We start from the raw sequence: 19809 nt of genomic DNA on the forward strand, positions 1-19809 counted from the left end.
TGGTGAACAATCATTGTATTTTTCCAAGATGGTGATATCAGAGCAGAAATGCAATTTGAAATTGACATGGCAGCGGTTGTGAAGTCTGAATAAGTAGGAAACAAGTTACAGATATGGTTTTGGTAATGTAATATTTGTAAATAACTTGTTATTAAATCATGTGCTGCTTTTCTTCAGCAATGTTGTGTTCTGGTATTCTAGTATCTTATTAAATCCTGCGTGACACTATTGCCTTCTGTTAGATTTATCTTTGTCAGATTACATAGCCTGCCTTTTTCCACTGATTTGATAACTACATTTACTGGTCAATGATGTGGAGTCTAAACATATATTGCAACCCTATGGCTCATAATGTGGGGCGGCTACTATGACCAACAATGTATTTTCAGCTGTGTGAAAGAATCGACCTCGAAAGAACCCAGGTTCTCACTTCATGTTACTGTCATTCTCGAAAAAATAAAGAGTAGTTACTATAAGAAACAAAATGTACCTCTAAGATGAACCAACCTTGTATATTATTTGTTGAGTTTCTCTTGTCTACTGTGTAATAATGTGTTTTTGTTTTCTTGAAGACAAACAGGAAAAATGCCAACTGCATTGGATAAAATAAACCTAACAGACTGTCCCCACTTTGTTGTGTACCCTATGGCTGCTGCAAAGTTAATAATATAAAGTAACTTTGATGAAGTCAATTTATGCTTGGTATGAGTACATTTATGACATCAAATACAACTGTTATGTAATATTCATAATATCAACTAGGTTTAGAATTGATAAGGAAAGCGATAGTGTAATGCCCTCCTGTAGAGCCTATGTGATGGCAGGTCATTTAAGGGCTAGATCAAAAAGGGAATCTTGTATATTCTTTCTCAACCACTGTTGTGATGTCAGGTACTCCCTTTTTTCAATAGCTTGAGGCAACTGCTGTATTGTGCCACATGTACAGACCGTTCAGTCAAAGCACGTGGGGGGACTAGGGGTGCAAGTGTGAGTCACTTTCAGACAGGTAATGAGGGAGATTGATTAGGCTGAACCGGGGTGCACAGGGCTATGGCCCATTATGTGACCGGGTAAAATATGTGAGGGAGGAGGACCCTTCTCAAATCAAAAAGTAATCTGCGCCGCCCGGTCATATTGTCAACGAGCAATACGGCGCATCGTTCAGGAACATACATGTCTTTTCCATAAAATGTTTTCCTAAGCAAACGCTTAAGCATGTGAAAATGTATTTATGTGAAAACTCAGAATCCTTATTCACTACTTCATGTGCTTGACATACGTCACTTTGTTTTCAAATGACAGGGATGCAACCCTGTTATGAAACAAACACCACATATTATCTAAAGCCAGAGACCCAACATCCCCAGACTTCTGGGAACACTTGCGAGGCAGACTTGCTAGACCAGACTGGGGTTTGAGAAGTCTTTGGGCTTGTTAGACATTTCCGCCGACAGTGCAGGCGACTGCTGACTGACTGATCTACAATGAACCTTGTATCATAAATAACTACTCATTATTATACTAGGGGCGGCAGGTAGCCTAGTGGTTAGAGCGTTGGACTAGTAACCGAAAGGTTGCAGGATTGAATCGCAGAGCTGATAAGTTAAAAGATAGAAATCTGTTGTTTTTCCCATGAACAAGGCAGTTAACCCACTGTTCCTAGGCTGTCATTGAAAATAAGAATTTGTTCTTAACTGACTTGCCTAGTTAAATTAAAAATATAATACTGAACAAAAATATAAACACAACATTCAAAGATTTTGTTGAGTTACAGTTCATGTAAGGAAATCAGTCAATTGAAATAAAATAAATTAGGCGCTAATCTATGGATTTCACATGACTTGGCAGTGGTGCAAACATGGGTGGGCCTGGGAGGGCATAAGCGCCACCAATCAGAATGAGCGTTTCCCCACAAAAGGGCTTTATTACAGACAGAAATGCTCCTCAGGGGCCAGTTACCCCCTAGTAATTAGATATACTTACCACAAAATCTATTTTGTTGAAATATCTCCAAAAGTTATGATGACACTGAGGAAATGTTTTGTTGAGCAAGAGCAGTGGCAGCCAGGGAAAGTGTTGGGACAATAATTTGGTGACATCTTGTGGTGTTAATGTGAATTACAGGGGGGGCAGTTACCCCAGGGGTCTAGTTACCCCCTAGTACCCTAAAGAGCAAAGGTTTCATAATTAAGGTAATGTTAACTGAAGTCAAAGGCCATGACGGTGTCTTCCAAACACAAACAAAACGTACTGTTGTACTGTAAAATGCAACAAGAGAATGAACAGTGCAATCAGAAAGTATTCAAACCCCTTGACTTTTTCCACATTTTGTCATGTTACAGCCTGAATTCGAAATGGATTAAATATATTACCCCATAATGACAAAGGGAAAACATGTTTTTTGAAATTTTTGCAAATGTATAGAAATTGAATACAGTTCTCATTCACATAAGTATTCACACCACTGAGTCAAAACTTTGAAGCATATTTGGAAGTGATTACAGCTGTGAGTCTTACTGGGTAAGTCTCAATAACCTTTCCACACCTGGATTGTGCAACATTTGCCCATAATTATTCTTCAAGCTCTGTCAAATTGGTTGTTGATCATTGCTAGACAACCATTTTCAGATCTTGCCATAGATGTTCAAGTAGATTTAAGTCTAAACTGTAACTCGGCCACTCCGGTCTTCTTGGTAAGCAACTCCAGAGTAGATTTGGCCTTGCGTTTTAGTATATTGTCCTGCTGAAAGGTGAATTCATCTCAGTGTCTGGTTGAAAGCAGACTGAACCAGGTTTTCCTCTAGGATTCCTTTATTTTCTGCTAACCCTACCACCCCTCCCCTAATTGGTGTAAATTAATGGACATCAGCACTTAGGCTTAGACCTGAACTTTGGCGCATGTGAAGGACGTATGTCCTTCCTTCTGTAGAAAGGAGAGTACTACAGAATATGGAATTCAGCGCCCCCTATGAAAATACTTAATTTGGAGCAAATAAACGTACCTCAGCCACGATAAATTGTGAACCACAAGCAGGGCAGGCTATGCCCAAACAAAGCTTTATGTGTGGGTTTAACAGGTTTACTGATGTAAAAATGTACTTGATAAAAATCATGTTTGGTTAAGCATCGGAGCGATTTTGTGTTAGCTGAGTATTGTAAATATGAGGAAGCCGGGGGGAAGTAAGTAACCCTTGAACAATATAGACTTGTCCGAGCCAGAATGGCCCTGTAGCGTGAGCCAGCTTTATGTAGGCCTACAAGTACACCCCCGCCACAGGATGCTAGTCTGTCGCAGGACCTTACCCCCCCAATCCATATCTTTAATGCTGAGTGCCAAGCAGAGAGGCTTTAACCTATTGAGTGTGTCTTACATTTGTCTGAATGGAAAATGGATCCAGTACTACCGGGTGTTTGATCAGCCTGTTCTTAGTCAATGCGGCCTGGCTTTTTTGTGTTCTTGTTTTGGATTACTTACAAAAGAACCAGAGTGCGCTCATGTTGCTCGTCAACACACCTGTGAGCAGTACATCACCAACAGTTATAGTAGTTATAGTAGAGTTTGAGGCTATTATACATTTTATTATTTTACTTCCTTTTACTATTCATTGGTGACTGATTGTTTGGTATTTTTTACCTGTTTAAAATGTTATTTGGGTACATGCAACCACTTATGAGAGATTCCCTTGTCTATTGATTGAACATGTTATCTTCTCTATGATAAATAAATGAATCATTGAATTCAAGTTTCCTCTTTGGTCAATTTACTACACAAAAGTGTCTGCATAAAAACACTTAGCCCGGGATTCAATTTGAGAGCAGGTTATAGGCATTGCGATTTCTCAAGGCAATGTTCCTGCTTTCGCGGAGTTCCCATTCACCATGAACGCTGCATATGTCGGCTCTTATCTGGAATTTCCTTTAAAAGCTGCCATGCCTGAAACCAGCGATGGGCTTGAATCCCGGCTCTACACTTACTCATCAATAAACGATACAGAAGCTGCCATCTCCTTCTGCACTGCACAGTGCGCAATAGACCCCATGGGGGTGCCAAAGATCTGAGTTTTAGATGGGCATGTGGCTGCAACCTGAACCATTTCTTCTTTTTAATCTACCCCCAAAAATATGGTTTATTCTTCTCCACGTATATCATAAAATCACATTCTTGACCTTTTGCGAGCTGTTCTTTTTCCAATTTTATGTTACATTAAAGATAAATGATCCAGATGTGCATTTGAAATTATATGAATACCACATTTCTTGGCAGGAAATGTCATAGGACAGACTTTACCTTTTTATCATTTGATAAAAATAAAAAAACATGTTTTAGAAACTTTACATGAACATGCTTGGGAACATCAGAATCTGACAGGCAAGGTATGGTATTATAATCTAAATTAACTATGTAAATGAGTGATTTCGATTCTTATAATAGAAAGCAATCTTAATGTCTGATCAGACCAAGTAAAGTAAAAAGCACAATTGACTGGACATGCAGAGGACATGGTCCACTTGGAGCAATGTGATTTATTCATGACCTTACTCTTCACCTAGGGGCCGATTCCGATTTAGGAAATTAGGCCTTTCTTACACATCTTTCCTACGCATTCTCAGTAGTTGGTATTCAGACTTCCCTTATGAAGTTGTATAACAGGCTTTGCAGGCGTGGTTCCCTTGCTCGCACTGAATAACTGTAAATCAACCGCTGAAAACCCTCCCACTTGCTGGCCAACAGATTTCTCCCGGAGTTTTCATTCAATAGGGTTTTCAGCACGTTTATCTTAAGCCATCCCTTTAAATACAGTGTGCCTTTTTTTATTTGAATTTTGCTGACAGACTCAATAGAATATATTGAGAGAACGATTTCAGAATCTAAGAAAGCCATCTAAATATATGCATATTCATATCTGTTTCAGCAGCAATTTGTAGATTTAAAAATACTCTGATCGTGTAGATTATTTAGGGCTAGGGAAGTATTTATGAATCGTTAAACTGGTTTTGAGAGCCTTTGCACATGAAAGAAAGAAAGCGGTGGTTTGATTAATTCAGATAATTACCACACGGTAATGTTGGAAGATTAGTGTACATCGACTTATAATAGGGAGAATAGTGTACAATAGTAGGCTGGCTACCTTCATGTATTGCCTGCACTAACTATTGACCTGTGTGAAGACACATGCTTCCAGTTCAAACGGTTGGGGCTTGGTCTGCGTGCCGCGCCATAACGATTTAATTATCCTACACTGCCTTCAAAAAGCATTAATACCCCTTGACTTATTCCACAATTTGTTGTTAGAGTCTGAATTCAAATTAAATAGATTTATTTTACACAAAATACCCCACAATGACGAAGTGATAACATGTTTTTAGAAATGTTTGCACACAGCAATACAGACATGTGTTCAGTTATCTACTTTGTGTTCACTTATCTACTTTGTAGATGCACCTTTGGCAGCGATTACAGCTGAGAGTCTTTCTGGGTAAGTCTCTAAGAGCTTTGCACACCTGGATTGTACAATATTTGCACATTATTATTTTTAAAATACTTCAAGCTCTGTCAAGTTGGTTGTTGATCATTGTTAGAGAACCATTTTCAGGTCTTGCCGTAGATTTAAGTCAAAACTGTAACTCGGCCACTGTATATTTGGCCTTGTGAAATGTTTTGTCCTGCTGGAAGGTGAATTTGTCTCCCAGTGTCTGGTGGAAAGCAGACTGAACCAGGTTTTCCTCTAGGATTTTGCCTGTGCTTAGCTCCATTCTGTTACTTTTTTATCTTGGAAAAACTTCCCAGTCCGTAATGATTACATGTAAATAAATATCAATCACGGTCCCATTCTCATTTGCTTCTAACATTACCAAAAATTAGAACAAGTCATGGTAGAAATAGTTTCAGTTACTTAGCTCTGTGGTCCTGGAATTCTCTCCTGAACATTTTAAAATTTGATGATCTAGTTTCGTTGGTGGAGTTGAAAGACTTGATCGATGTACACTGCTCAAAAAAATAAAGGGAACACTTAAACAACACAATGTAACTCCAAGTCAATCACACTTCTGTGAAATAAAACTGTCCACTTAGGAAGCAACACTGATTGACAATAAATTTCACATGCTGTTGTGCAAATGGAAAATGGAAGACACCCCCAATAAAGGAGTGGTTCTGCAGATGGTGACCACAGACCACTTCTCAGTTCCTATGCTTCCTGGCTGATGTTTTGGTCACTTTTGAATGCTGGCGGTGCTTTCACTCTAGTGGTAGCATGAGACGGAGTCTACAACCCACATAAGTGGCTCAGGTAGTGCAGCTCATCCAGGATGGCACATCAATGCGAGCTGTGGCAAGAAGGTTTGCTGTGTCTGTCAGCGTAGTGTCCAGAGGCGCTACCAGGAGACAGGCCAGTACATCAGGAGACGTGGAGGAGGCCGTAGGAGGGCAACAACCCAGCAGCAGGACCGCTACCTCCGCCTTTGTGCAAGGAGGTGCAGGAGGAGCACTGCCAGAGCCCTGCAAAATGACCTCCAGCAGGCCACAAATGTGCATGTGTCTGCTCAAACGGTCAGAAACAGACTCCATGAGGGTGGTATGAGGGCCCGACGTCCACATGTGGGGGTTGTGCTTACAGCCCAACACCGTGTAGGACGTTTGGCATTTGCCAGAGAACACCAAGATTGGCAAATTCGCCACTGGTGCCCTGTGCTCTTCACAGATGAAAGCAGGTTCACACTGAGCACGTGACAGACGTGACAGTCTGGAGACGCCGTGGAGAACGTTCTGCTGCCTGCAACATCCTCCATGGGTCAGTCATGGTGTGGGGTGGCATTTCTTTGGGGGGCCGCACAGCCCTCCATGTGCTCGCCAGAGGTAGCCTGACTGCCATTAGGTACCGAGATGAGATCCTCAGACCCCTTGTGAGACCATATGCTGGTGCGGTTGGCCCTGGGTTCCTCCTAATGCAAGACAATGCTAGACCTCATGTGGCTGGAGTGTCAGCAGTTCCTGCAAGAGGAAGGCATTGATGCTATGGACTGGCCCGCCCGTTCCCCAGACCTGAATCCAATTGAGCACATCTGGGACATCATGTCTCGCTCCATCCACCAACGCCACGTTGCACCACAGACTGTCCAGGAGTTGGCGGATGCTTTAGTCCAGGTCTGGGAGGAGATCCCTCAGGAGACCATCCGCCACCTCATCAGGAGCATGCCCAGGCGTTGTAGGGAGGTCATACAGGCACGTGAAGGCCACACACACTACTGAGCCTCATTTAGACTTGTTTTAAGGACATTACATCAAAGTTGGATCAGCCTGTAGTGTAGTTTTCCACTTTAATTTTGAGTGCGACTCCAAATCCAGACCTCCATGGGTTGATAAATTTGATTTCCATTGATAATTTTTGTGTGATTTTGTTGTCAGCACATTCAACTATGTAAAGAAAAAAGTATTTAATAAGAATATTTCATTCATTCAGATCTAGGATGTGTTATTTTAGTGTTCCCTTTATTTTTTTGAGCAGTGTATATATCATAGAGTAATTGTCTTTAGGACAGCTGTTTTTAGTCAAGACTTTTGTGTTTTTTGTAAAATGTTTTTGTTGTACTGTGTGTTTATAGTTTTGTTTAATGTTGTGTTAGTGTAAGTTGTTTTGTCTGAAACGTTGTTCCCCCTGCTGCTATTGGACCAGGTCTCTCTTGGAAAAGAGATGTTATCTCAATGAGAAAAACCTGTATAAATAAACAAAAAAAAACAAAAAAACAAGCATACCCATAACATGACACAGCTGCCACTATGCTTGAAAACATGGAGAGTGGTTCTCAATAATGTGTTCAATTGCATTTGCCACAAACATAACACTTTGTATTCAGGACACAAAGTTAATTGCTTTGCCACATTTTTTGCATTATTACTTAGGTGCCTTGGGGCAAACAGGATGCATGTTTTGGAATATTTATATTCTGTACAGGCTTCCTTCTTTTCACTGTCAATTAGGTTAGTATTATGGAGTAACTACAATGTTGATCCATCCTCAGTTTTCTCCTATCACAGCAATTACACTCTACCTGGTAACTGCTTTAAAGTCACTATTGGCTGAATGGTGTTCTTCCTCTCCGGCTACTGTGTTAGGAAGGACGCCTGTATCTATGTAGCGATTGGGTGAATCGATACACCACCCTAAGTGTAATTAATAACTTCATATTCAAAGCGATATTCAACGTAATTTTTTTTTACCCATCTACCAGTAGGTGCCCTTCTTTGAGGCATTGGAAAACCTCCCTGGTCTTTGTGGTTGAATCCGTGTTCGAAATTCACTGCTTGACTGAGGGACTTTACAGATAATTGTATGTGTGGGGTACAGAGATGTGGTAGTCATTCAAAAAGTATTTTAAACACTTATTGCACATGAGTGAATCCATGCAACTTGTGACTTGTTAAGCACATATTAGGCCTACCGATGGTCGATACTGATAGTGACTAATATTTGACATCATAGGAAACAGTCTGTAGCCTATAATTAAGACATTTGAGTGCCCATCCCTGCACCTTAAAAGGCCATACATTTTAAATTCGAAATAATGGCACAGCAATTAATTCAAAGATCCGAATACGGACACACCTCCGCCACACCTTAATTGTTTCGATCTCCAACTGAACAAATAGTGGGTGAAAAGCACTCTATTCTCATGCTTAAGTTCAAGGTCAGAATATGCAGAGAGAGAACAGTGCATTCAAGGGAATTACTTTCCATTTCCATTCACTTAACTCTGGTCAGAATTGAGCCCCTATTGGTTCATCTTAGACAGGTGCTGCTCAGTTGTATGAACTATTTGACACACGTACAACATGCATTTGAAGAGCATTTTATTAGATATCTGTAAATTGGGACATACAGCTGTGTTAAATAGAACTCAGGAGCATCTGGGCCATAGGCCACTTGTGAAATCACCACAGAGATGCAGGTGACCGCTGGTTTGCTGTATTTACAAAAAAAAGCAAACCTCAAGTGAGTGGTACGATACATAAGATGTCAAATGAAATACATTTTAGATGCATGTCAGAGCATTCTTCTGAAGCGATATTTATAGCAATTGAAAACGTATACATGGCATAAAGCACTCCAATGGAACCAGCTTACATTCATCGGACTTGGAAAATCTCTTCCAGCAACCGACTCAACTTTGATTGTTGTCAAAGTGGCCAGAGGAGAGGGGACGTAGATAACATGGTTTTAGTGTTGTCATGAAATGCCTATGTGTCTTGCAATTGACATTAGCATTGAAATTGAACATTCATTCTGTATTTCTGCTTAACTTGAGGCAGAGAAGGTGCCAGTGCTGTGCACACACTCAATCAACTCACTTGTTAAAGTCTTGGTTCCTTGCACACACACGGTGCTATTATTGTATTTAAGGAATATTCCACCCCAACACTATCTTTTGGTATAGGTTGGGTGTTGATTTTTTTTATACAGTAATAGCAAATAAATAACTACCCCTATGGTTACTGTTATCGCACTGTAGGCATCACTTCATGCATCTCCAGACACACCTAATTCATGTCCTATAATGCTGAACTTCATTTGAATAGCATATTTGTTGGACCAGGCCGTCATCAACCATCCAGCCTTTCAGTGCCTCTCGCAGCCTTTTCATTTACAACCCCCTCAGCTAGCTTCTTTCACCGCACACTTGAGGCTCTATTCTATAGCGTGACCGAAAAGTAAAAGGCAATGTCCCTGCTTTAGCGGAGATTGAGCCGACATGCGCAGCGCGAATGCAAATCGGAAAAGACCTTTGCATTTCTATTTAGGAATCGACGGATTGAATGGAGCCCTTAAATACAGACAGTCTTTTAAAAGCAGTTAGGCCTCACCCTATGTCCATACCTTGTTAAACATTTGAGAACTTTCAAAAACACATGACACAGATGCACAGACCTAACATTGCAGATATACTTTCAGATCTACTCCAATCTTTTCCATCTAGCCCCCCCCCTCTTGTCGTAAAAATATATACAGTACCAGTCAAATGTTTGGACACCAACTCATTCCAGCGTTTTTCTTTATTTTTTTACTATTTTCTACATTGTAGAATAATAGTGAAGACATCAAAACTATGAAATAACACATGGAATCATGTAGTAACCAAAAAAGTGTTAAACTAATCATAATATATTTTATTTGAGATTCTTCAAAGTAACCACCATTTGCCTTGATGACAGCTTTACACACTCTTGGCATTCTGTCAACCAGCTTCACCTGGAAGTTCCAAATCTTTCGACTGGTACTGAGTATATATGAAGAAGCTTGAAGAGCATGAAACAAAAAAAGACAAGGACTGACGTTTTTTTTCTTTTACATCTGTCAAGCTACAATGTAGACTTCAACTGCCAGTCAAAACAGAACCTCTATGGAGTCCGTGCAGGAGGCAAGATTCAATATTAATTTGTCATAACAACAGGCCGAGAATGCAGACAAATACTTTTTGCCTTTTTTTTACACACCACGCTATTAAAGAAGGCACACATTAACACATACAAATCAAAGTTCGGCTAGTATTCTTCCACAGTTGCCTTTATTTACACCAATATCCACAATGTTAATAGCAATATGGTAAACATAAGTACTGACTATTACAGTTATTAAGGGCTTGTCCATAAGAGGGCGCTATGTGCCCGTGAGTGATTACTTGGGACCCTGCTTTAAGACACTTGAATAGCCTGAATGATTGCGCCTCACCGTGGAACCAATTCTCACCAAGTGTTAAGGATGAAACAAACTATTTTTTGAGGTTGCAGTGCACTGCGCCCCTATACTCTTCTTCAACGACAGTCATATTGGGGGCAAGTTAAACTCCCCTGGAGTTATCATAGCACTACCAGGTCAAGGATTCTCCTAACTCATCAGGCCCCAAGGCAGCCACCTGTCACGGTGCAGCAGAACCCCCCCCCCACCCTCCGCCAGTGACAAACATAATGGAAAATCTGTGATGCATGTTGGGTCGATACTGACGCCATGTCTCGTTCCGCAGCATCATTCCATTAATACAGAATTAATCACTTGAAGCATTATCAAAGTAGTCATTTCATATGGTATGCTGCATGAAGTAAAGTACCTACCCTTACCTCAAGGGGTCCAGTTGATACTTAGCTGCACAACGGAAAGTTATTGCTAAATCCCACGCGTCGAGGGATGTATACCGAGTGTGTGTACTGAGTGTGTGTACTGAGTGGGGCCTCCATGTCATAGAGGGTTAAGAAACGGCTATGAGTTGAGTCTCACCACAGCTCATGTAGCTGCTTCATGGTTACGCCATGTGTGTATCTTCACGTGCAGTGCATATACCTGTATACACACACATAACAGTATACACATATTGCAGGCAGGATGTTCGTTCGGGTCGTGAGGTGCTCCCTTAGGTTGAGGGCTTGGGTCCAAGCTAAAACAGGCATTGTCCATAGCGTCGGTGGTCGACTTGTGATCTGTCCTTTACATTGAGTTCTGGGCTCCTGTTAATGTATTCTTTGGCCTCACCGAAGGGTACAGAACCCCCCACCCCCCACCCCCCTCAATATAATACCACCACATTTTCTATATCCTGTGAATCCATCACCCTTCTGTGATCAAGTAGCATTGCAATAATACCAATATGGTACAAAGACATTCATCAGGTGTGGAGGCTATTCTCGGGCGTCTCGCCAAAAGGTGTGCCAGTCCCAGTAGTTGCCCCCTTTCAGCTCCAGTGTCCCTAACTCTGAGAGGAGCGCGGTTACATCGTCTGTCGTTTCGGAGCCTCTCGGTCCGACTCCTTAGCGCTCAGTAGTTGTACTTGCCTTGCTCATTTACGGGCGAAGTGGCGGGCAGGAAGAGGGGCTTGGGGGGCACTTGGGGCTTGAGGGAGGCCGTGCGGCGTACGATGGCGGCGCGGTGGAGGTGGGGCGGTTCGCTGTAGCTGTGCTGCCGTGTCAGGCAGGCACTGGGGATGAGCGGCTGGTGGGCCTCACAGCCGACCCCTCCCCCGCCACCACCTGACGAGTTCATCCGGGTGAGCAGTTGGTGGGGCGGTGGCCCACCCCCGCCCTGTCTGAAGCTGTGTTGTCGCGGGACGGCCCCTCCATTGCCCATCTTGATCATTAAGTGCCTCTGGGAGTGGTGGCGAGTCACTGCGCTTCGCTCGGGGATGGACTGCTGCTGCAGTGGGGTGGCGCCGGCCGAGGAGGCGGCGACGGCGTCTGGGGGCACGTCCAGGCGGCGGGTCAGACTGTCCCTGGGCAGGGTGGAGGAGCTGTAGTACGTGGCTGACTCCGTCTCAGGGATCTGGGGCTGGGATCTGAAGCTGCTGTGGTTATGGCTGGAACTGGAGCTACCCGGTAGGGGGGCACACGGTGAGGTCAGCACAGTGATGCTGCGGCTGCCCGAGGCGCTGACCTCGTAGATGTGCTTGAGGAGCTCGTCCAGGGCCGCCACATCCACCACCGTCTGCGGGCAGCAGGAGTGGGAGGCCGAAGCCCCCTGCGCACGCTCATCGTTGGGGATCTTCCTCTCCTCAGGCAGGTGCCCCAGGGCTTGGCCGTTGGTCAGGCTGTGAGAGAAGGGGAACACCTGCTGGGTGACGGACCTTGACGAACCCAGGCTGAAGCCAGTGCCGGGGGGTGCCTTGGACTCCTTGGCGTTGTTGCAGTTCTGGTTCCTCTCCCACTGGTTCCGGAAGGCCTTCATGTTCTTGATGGGCAGCTCCGGGGTGGAGTCCGGGGTGGGCAGGCCCGAGAGGTTCTCCCCTTGGGAGAGGTTAAGGTCCGGGTCTCCCAGGGACATCCCATGCCTCTCTGGAGTGTGCTCCTTCCCGCTGGGAATGAAGGAGCTGTACATCTTGGGTGTGGACACATCCAGCTTCTCCTCTTTGGGCTGGCCATCCAGCAGGCCGTTTAGCTTGGCCAGGCTGCGCAACGAGAGGGCGGGGTGGATGGACGCTTCAGGGTCCTTGCCAAGCCGGCGGGCACGGCGGGCGTTGTGACTGCAGTAGCATGACACCAGGAAGCCGGAGAGGATGGCACCGAGGAAGAAGGCCACCAGAACGCAGGCGATCAGGAGGGTATAGTGGACACTGGGGCTGGACTTCTCCATGTCAGGGAGGCTTCGGACACCTAAAGGAGAAAAAGCCAGAACAAAAGAAAGAAAAGTACGTCATGACTTAGCCCATACGAAAATAAAACCTTCCTTGTCAGGTCCTGTCATGACATCAAAAGGCTTTCACATTCGCTCTCTCTCCCCCCCCCGCCACATTGTGGCTGTAACAGCATGAGTCATCCTAAATCAAGGGATGGATTCAAATCCGTATCGCGGAAGATCTGCGTTAAAATGTAAAGGCCATTTCTGATTGAGACGACACAGCATTACCGTGAATGCAGTGTCCCCAAAAATGGAAACATTGCTTTTAAAATTTCAAATCGAGCTACAACGCGCATCTTAGGCTATACTTCCGCAATACGGATTGAATCCAGCCCCCAAGTCATTCATTCTTCCCTCCATCAAACACAGAGAGCTATCCTGCCAAGCACTCTGCTACCACTGTCTCAGGAGGCCACAACAGAGGAGCCTCCAGACAGTCTACTCGTTCATCATAACAAACACCCAAATCAACCCAGACTCTAAACACAGAGCACACAAAGCTTAGAGGACGCTGGGAGGAAAGCCATGTTTTTCTCCCCCTCTGCAGAGTTGATTTGAGTTCATACTTCACTGCAGGTGCACCTGGCTTCTCGCACTGGCCAAGATCAACACTCCGATATCCAGAAGCTTATCGGGGCTCGAACAGGCACGCTGCAGCCACGGACTTGCAGCTTGGTTATGGGGAGGCTAAATGAGAATGGTGCCCTAGCCTATCCAGCAGAGCAGCAGCTGGGGTTGGGTTTAGCCCAGCAGAGATAATGGTGTCTGTGTCCTCTGGGGAGCTCCATTAAAATGTCATGAAGGTCTAACAGAGGGATTAAGAAGAGTGGATGAACATGCTGGACTGAGGTAACTAAAGAAAGCGTCGCTTGTTGCTTCCTTGAAAAGAAGTTGTGGTCAGTCACATTTTTCATTAATAAGGTACCATGTATATAGTGTCATAAGATGTTGATATCTTGGAGTAATTGTTAAAGTGTGACGTATGAAACAGTACTTGGCCCATGGTCTTGCAATCAGAACAGATTCCTAGAACTAAAAGTTTGAGGTAGAAGAATACACAATAATGACATTCTTTATGCAAAAGAATACCAAAACAGAACACACACATCCACCCACCACTAATAGCATCTCCCCCTGGTGAGCACCAACACGCTTACTTTCATCTCATCGTTGTCTCTTCCCCCCCCCCCCTCCAAAAGTTAAAAATAGGACAGGGCGAGAGAGAGACAGATATGGTAATTAGACTCAACCAAAACGAATGTCTTTCTCTCGAAAGCCCCGTCGAGCAAAGCCCTTCCCATGTGGTTCTCATATAGACTCTTATGTAGGTCACATATTTCCAGAAAGAGTGATGTTCTCAGAGGATTCCTCGCCTCTAATGGGAACCAAATGCATGATAAACCTCGGATTTCAGCACCGGTTTGAGATCCCGGGCGATATGCTGGCACGGCCTGCCAACTAACTTTAGAGTAGCATTCAAGGGTTAAAACGTAGGGATCTGCTTCGAGAGTCATGGCTTCTGTTGTTGTCAAAACAGTGTTGAATGTGCCAGGTATCTACCGACTCCAGTAAACAGTTATGGCACCGAAAATTGATTGGCTTGGATATGCTCCAGATATCATTTGACAACAAAGAAAAGTCAATATAGTGTGTAACACATCTTCCGTTTGTCATAGAGTACAAATGACTTCTATTAGAAACCAAGCTATCGCACAATCAAAGACTTTTTATGACAGGGGCAAGAACAGAGAAAGGAATACTCAGGGATATAATATATTCAGGGTCTGAGTACGTAAGCAGTTACAGGGACTCCAGCACTGGCATTAGATTCTACTCACAGGCCGATGCATTGGCATTCGCGCGGCGTGAGACAAGGGTTGTTGACGTTGCCTTTGTTGTGGCACACACTGTCCCTTGATAGTCTCGCTTAAAGGTCACGAACTGCTGACCGAAATTAGAAACCCTGTTTCCTTAGGCCTAAGAGAGTGTGGCGCGCGAGCGAACACACACACACACACACACGCTTTGAATTTACCCGAGACCCAGAATAATAATCTGAGTACACTCAACTGTTGTCTTGGCCATTAGCCAAGTCTGATACATACACAGTCCCAAGCAACCTGCACTTTATTTTGCCTTTCTACATCTGCATTGCTTTTGCTGTTTGGGGGTTTAGTCTGGGTTTCTGTATGGCACCCTGTGAAATCTGCTGAGGGCTTTATAAATACATGTGATCACTTTCCATAACACTTATAGCAATGTCAAGCACAGGCCGGTTAATATAGCAACCAATCAAAATGGGACTGTTTGATACTTCACAGCAGTGTTGCTTCTGTTGGCAGGACAGCAATGCTACTGCACTTAAAGACAGATAATGAGATGTTTACGAAGCATTCATCTTGGCGCCATTTTGACACGATAAGGCGCACTGTAAGCATTATAGCGAGTGCTAATAAAGGGTGTGATCGTGCCTCTTTATTTGGCTTCAATGAACAGGACATATGGATATCTGCTGGGAGTATGAGGTATCCAGATTTCTCTGCTTAGTGCCAATGGAGGCTAGACCAGGCCTCAGGACTTGGCAGGATGTGCCTTTTGAAGGATTACGGAACTGCCGGTGAGCAAAACATGCATCAGAATCTCTACCCTGCCTTGAGGTGATATTCTGAACAAAGGTCCTCTGGTAGATATATGTAACTGCCAAAATAATGGGTAAGAGGGATACAAAGTATATTGAAAGCAGGTGCTTCTACAAAAGTGTGGTTTGTGAGTTAGTTAAGCAATTAACATCCCATCATGCTTAGGGTCATGTATAAAAATGCTGGGCAGTCCATTATTTTGTCTGCCATGGCAATGACTCCATAGGATGACAATGCCCCCATCTACAGGGCACAAGTGGTCACTGAATGGTTTTATGAGCATAAAAACAATGTAAACCATATGCCATGGCTGTCTCAGTCACCAGATCTCAACCCAATTGAACACTTATAGGAGATTCTGGAGTGGCGCCCGTGACGGCAAAACACCAAATGATGGAATTTCTTGTGGAAGAATGGTGTCGCATCCCTCCAATAGAGTTGCAGACACTTGTAGAATCTATGTCAAGACGCATTGAAGCAGTTCTGGCTCATGCTGGCCCAAAATTATATTAAGACACTTTGTTGGTGTTCCGTTTATTTTGGCAGTTACCTGCATATACATATTTTTGTAGCCCATTTTGTATACACCCCAATCAAAAAAAATTAACTGTGTGCATTTTGTTCTTGGTCATAAACAGTAATTTAACAGTAGCACAGATAGCGATAATTCTGGCAGATGAATATAACATTTAGCACTTAGTGGTGGAATTGGAGTGCCCAGTGAATGCTCTGTTAACTGAAATCCACATAGTGTTATTATGAGTTTTATTATAAGTGTGTATATGCACTTTACCTTAACATATGTAAGGCATTTTGGGATTAGTGGTTGAGGGGAAAGGCATTATGACTAGAGCCCGCCAGGGAACAGAATCGGAGCTGTCAAACAGTTTGCATAATATAATATATGTTTCCTAGTTGTACAACTAGAAAATGGTGCATTTTCACGTATCCAATTACATGGGGAGCATCTGGTATTTTCAGCAGGTCTTTAAGTTCAGCAGAGCTCCACTTCAGGATGCTGGGTAATGTATTTCTGCTGGGGTTTATAGTAACACATGTATGTTCTGAACCTGAGCACTCTTGAGCCAGGACAATGGGAATGTTAGGTTTAAGTAATAGGTGAAATGATGTATGCTGGAGAGGCTTGTGATTTGTTAAAATAATCCAACTGGCTTCAAACTCAGTTTTTCCAAGGACAAATTGGGGAAATTTAGTATATTTGGTAAAAACGGCTTCGCTCAATTTCTGGTTGGTCACTGTGCGAGAGGTCTAACAGTTAATAAATCTTCTACGAACACTGATCAGTAAAGCCTTTTAATCAGAATTCTGAAAAACTTTAGTCATTCATTGCCATTTAAATTTTATTTATTTATTACCATATCTATATGGTACGTGGCTCCCGAGTGGCACAGTGGTCTAAGGCACTGCATCTCAGTGCAGGAGACGTCACTACAGTCCCCGGTTCGAATCCAGGCTGTATCACTTCCGGCCGTGATTGGGAGTCCTATAGGGAGGCGCACAATTGGCACAGCGTCGTCCAGGTTTGACCGGGGTAGGCCGTCATTGTAAATAAGAATTTGTTCTTAACTGACTTGCCTAGTTAAATAAAAGGTGAAAGGTCAGGCACGCCTTTTCACCAGACAAAGAAAGGAAAATATTTTCAGTTAAAATTTTCACCACCCCATAATTAAAGTGAATTCACCACCAGTCCGGCAAATTTGAATTTGTGAGTTTCAAACTCTCTCTGCTTCCGACCATTAAATGTACAGTGCAAGTATGACACGTTGCTGTTAGGTCTGTACAACACCTTGCCTATCTCTAGTATAAATGCCACTGGAATCATTGGCTTTCCCATATGCACACGTCGCTCGACGGGCAGTAAATTCATTATCTTGTTTTGCTCGTTTCAGGCGGAACACCCTCGTCACAGCTGTAATGGATGCTGCCAAGCCTAACATGACAGCGCTTCCCTTCAGGATTGATGTTTCCTGCATGAATGTGCCTGGGAAATCACTGCGTCAACAAGTAAAGCCACTAGGCACCCCCAAGAGAAGCTGAATACATGAAAACCTGAGCATGATAACCGGCTACAGTGACTCACTCGCAGGGTATAATAGAGGTTTGTGGTGTTCTCAGTGGTGAGAGAAATTATATTCAGCCCGGTCTCAAAAGACCAATCTTCCCTTTGTCTGACTCAATCTGAACGTCAATGCCAACTGACGATTCAATCGTTTCCCCAGCCTCTTCATTTATTTACACATAGGCTTTTCAATACGGCGTTACACCTACCACTGTATGACTCTCTTTATGCCTTGGATTTCCACTAGGTGAAGACGTGCGTGTCGTGTACATTTGTTAATGATACGGCCCGGCCGCGGCTCCGCGTGGTGCATACTGTTACAAGGTGATAAACCGCGGACGGCTATAGGAAATACGTTAAGCTGCCGTAAAAGTAATTAGGAGGTCGGCATACCACGCCGACGTCCACATAACGCATGCAAATGAGACAATCTGATGTGATTTCTGCTACGTCTCGGCCCCATAATTACACACCTCCACCCGAGCTGACGATCCACCGCCGAGTTCCTAAAGTGTTTTTTAATGAGTTGAGGCACTTACAAATGGAGTGTCTCTGTGTTATCTTCCTTGTATTAAAAGGGAAGGTCTATAGCATCAGTTACTGCCAAATAAGTCATAAATTGCCGGTAATTATGATCATTTGCACAGCGTTCACCCGCAAGACCTTTTTCGAAGGGGGCTCTGGTTCCTTTTAAAGACCTTGTAGAGCTTTCGTAACAAACCAAGGCCAATTTTTGGACTGGATTGTTCGAGCCAGCTGGCACAACACAGGTCTGTCCAATGTTCTACAGCCGCAGGACCAATCTCTTAGAACACTGCGGACCACTTAGGCTTTGTGGAGTAATCATAGATGGGCACAAGGGCACTGTAATTTACTATATGAGCTGCAGTTCAATAACCAACTGCATTCCCGATGTCCTATTGATGTATCTCAAAATTATGTATAAAGTATCCATTTCAGAACTAAAGTTCATATGTCAGATTTGGGCAGGATTTATGGACACAGTTCATCCTCATAACTGGCTTACGGGTATATCAATAATTATTGTATGTAAATCTATGATAAAGAGAATATATTCCAAGTGCAATGGTAAGTTCTCATGTCATATTTCCATCCCCTGGTTTCTACCAGGATCAGTAAAGCATTGCCTTCATTAAATTGATTTGTTTCAATGTTTGTTTCATAGGCATTCAGAAATGACAAACAGTCACTGTGAGCATTACCTGGCTAAACTTTGGCATGCTCCCTAGGCCTAGTCCATCATTGGAGTCATGACGTTTCTGCATAGTCATCAAGACCGTTTCAAGGTCTTTGGCATTGCCAGTGTTTCTGGGGGTTTCAGTGATTGAAAAGCACCTTCGCTGTGTTCCCGGTGCTCGCGGAGGGCTACCTTGAACCCTGTGTGCTGCTGCATGATGGGATTGATTGCTAATGAGCCGATATCGCCATGATTTTATACACAGATTGCACCTGGAGGCCAGTCTAAAAGTTCACTCAAAATAGCATTATTAAAAAAACAGACTCCAGTCAGAATTGGACTTCCCCCAATCGAGAAATCACTTCTCTGACAGACATTCACGCTTGGCTGAGCTACGTCAGGGCCAGGAGGTTAAAGCCCAACGTGCCTGTTGGCAGCCGAGGCTAGTCTCTCCATTAGCCTCTAATAGCGTTGTTCACTCCATGGGTTAATCACAGTGAACGGCAAAGGCTGGGCTTCTATTACATCACACAAGGGTCTTCTCTGGTGTGAGGCTCGCTCTGTGAATTACAATTACCACGCTCAAGTAATATTAGGCCTACCAGAGGGGTTTATTGACTTGGCCACGCCCGAGTCATGAATTGCGAGATTGAAAGTACATTATCTATCGGCTAACCAAGTAGATCCTCTTGGTTTAAAAAGTGTATCTGATCTTACTCATCAGCCTCCAATTTCCAC

The 19809-nt window shown here is 43.6% G+C and overlaps 1 protein-coding gene across 4 annotated transcripts in view; it reads right to left on the reverse strand.

Annotated features, from left to right (window-relative positions):
• Positions 1-10538: 10538 nt before the first annotated feature.
• Positions 10539-19809, reverse strand: part of LOC139554702 (semaphorin-6D-like) — a 109048-nt gene continuing 99777 nt past the window's right edge. For all 4 annotated transcript variants that reach the window (XM_071367748.1, XM_071367749.1, XM_071367746.1 and 1 more), the window contains one exon: positions 10539-13129. In XM_071367748.1, coding sequence (XP_071223849.1) covers positions 11802-13129 — 1328 coding nt within the window. In that variant the 3' untranslated portion in view covers positions 10539-11801. The remainder of the gene's footprint in view (positions 13130-19809) is intronic.

The sequence above is a fragment of the Salvelinus alpinus genome, chromosome 26 (genome assembly GCF_045679555.1).
Source record: "Salvelinus alpinus chromosome 26, SLU_Salpinus.1, whole genome shotgun sequence".
NCBI classification, from domain to species: domain Eukaryota; kingdom Metazoa; phylum Chordata; class Actinopteri; order Salmoniformes; family Salmonidae; genus Salvelinus; species Salvelinus alpinus.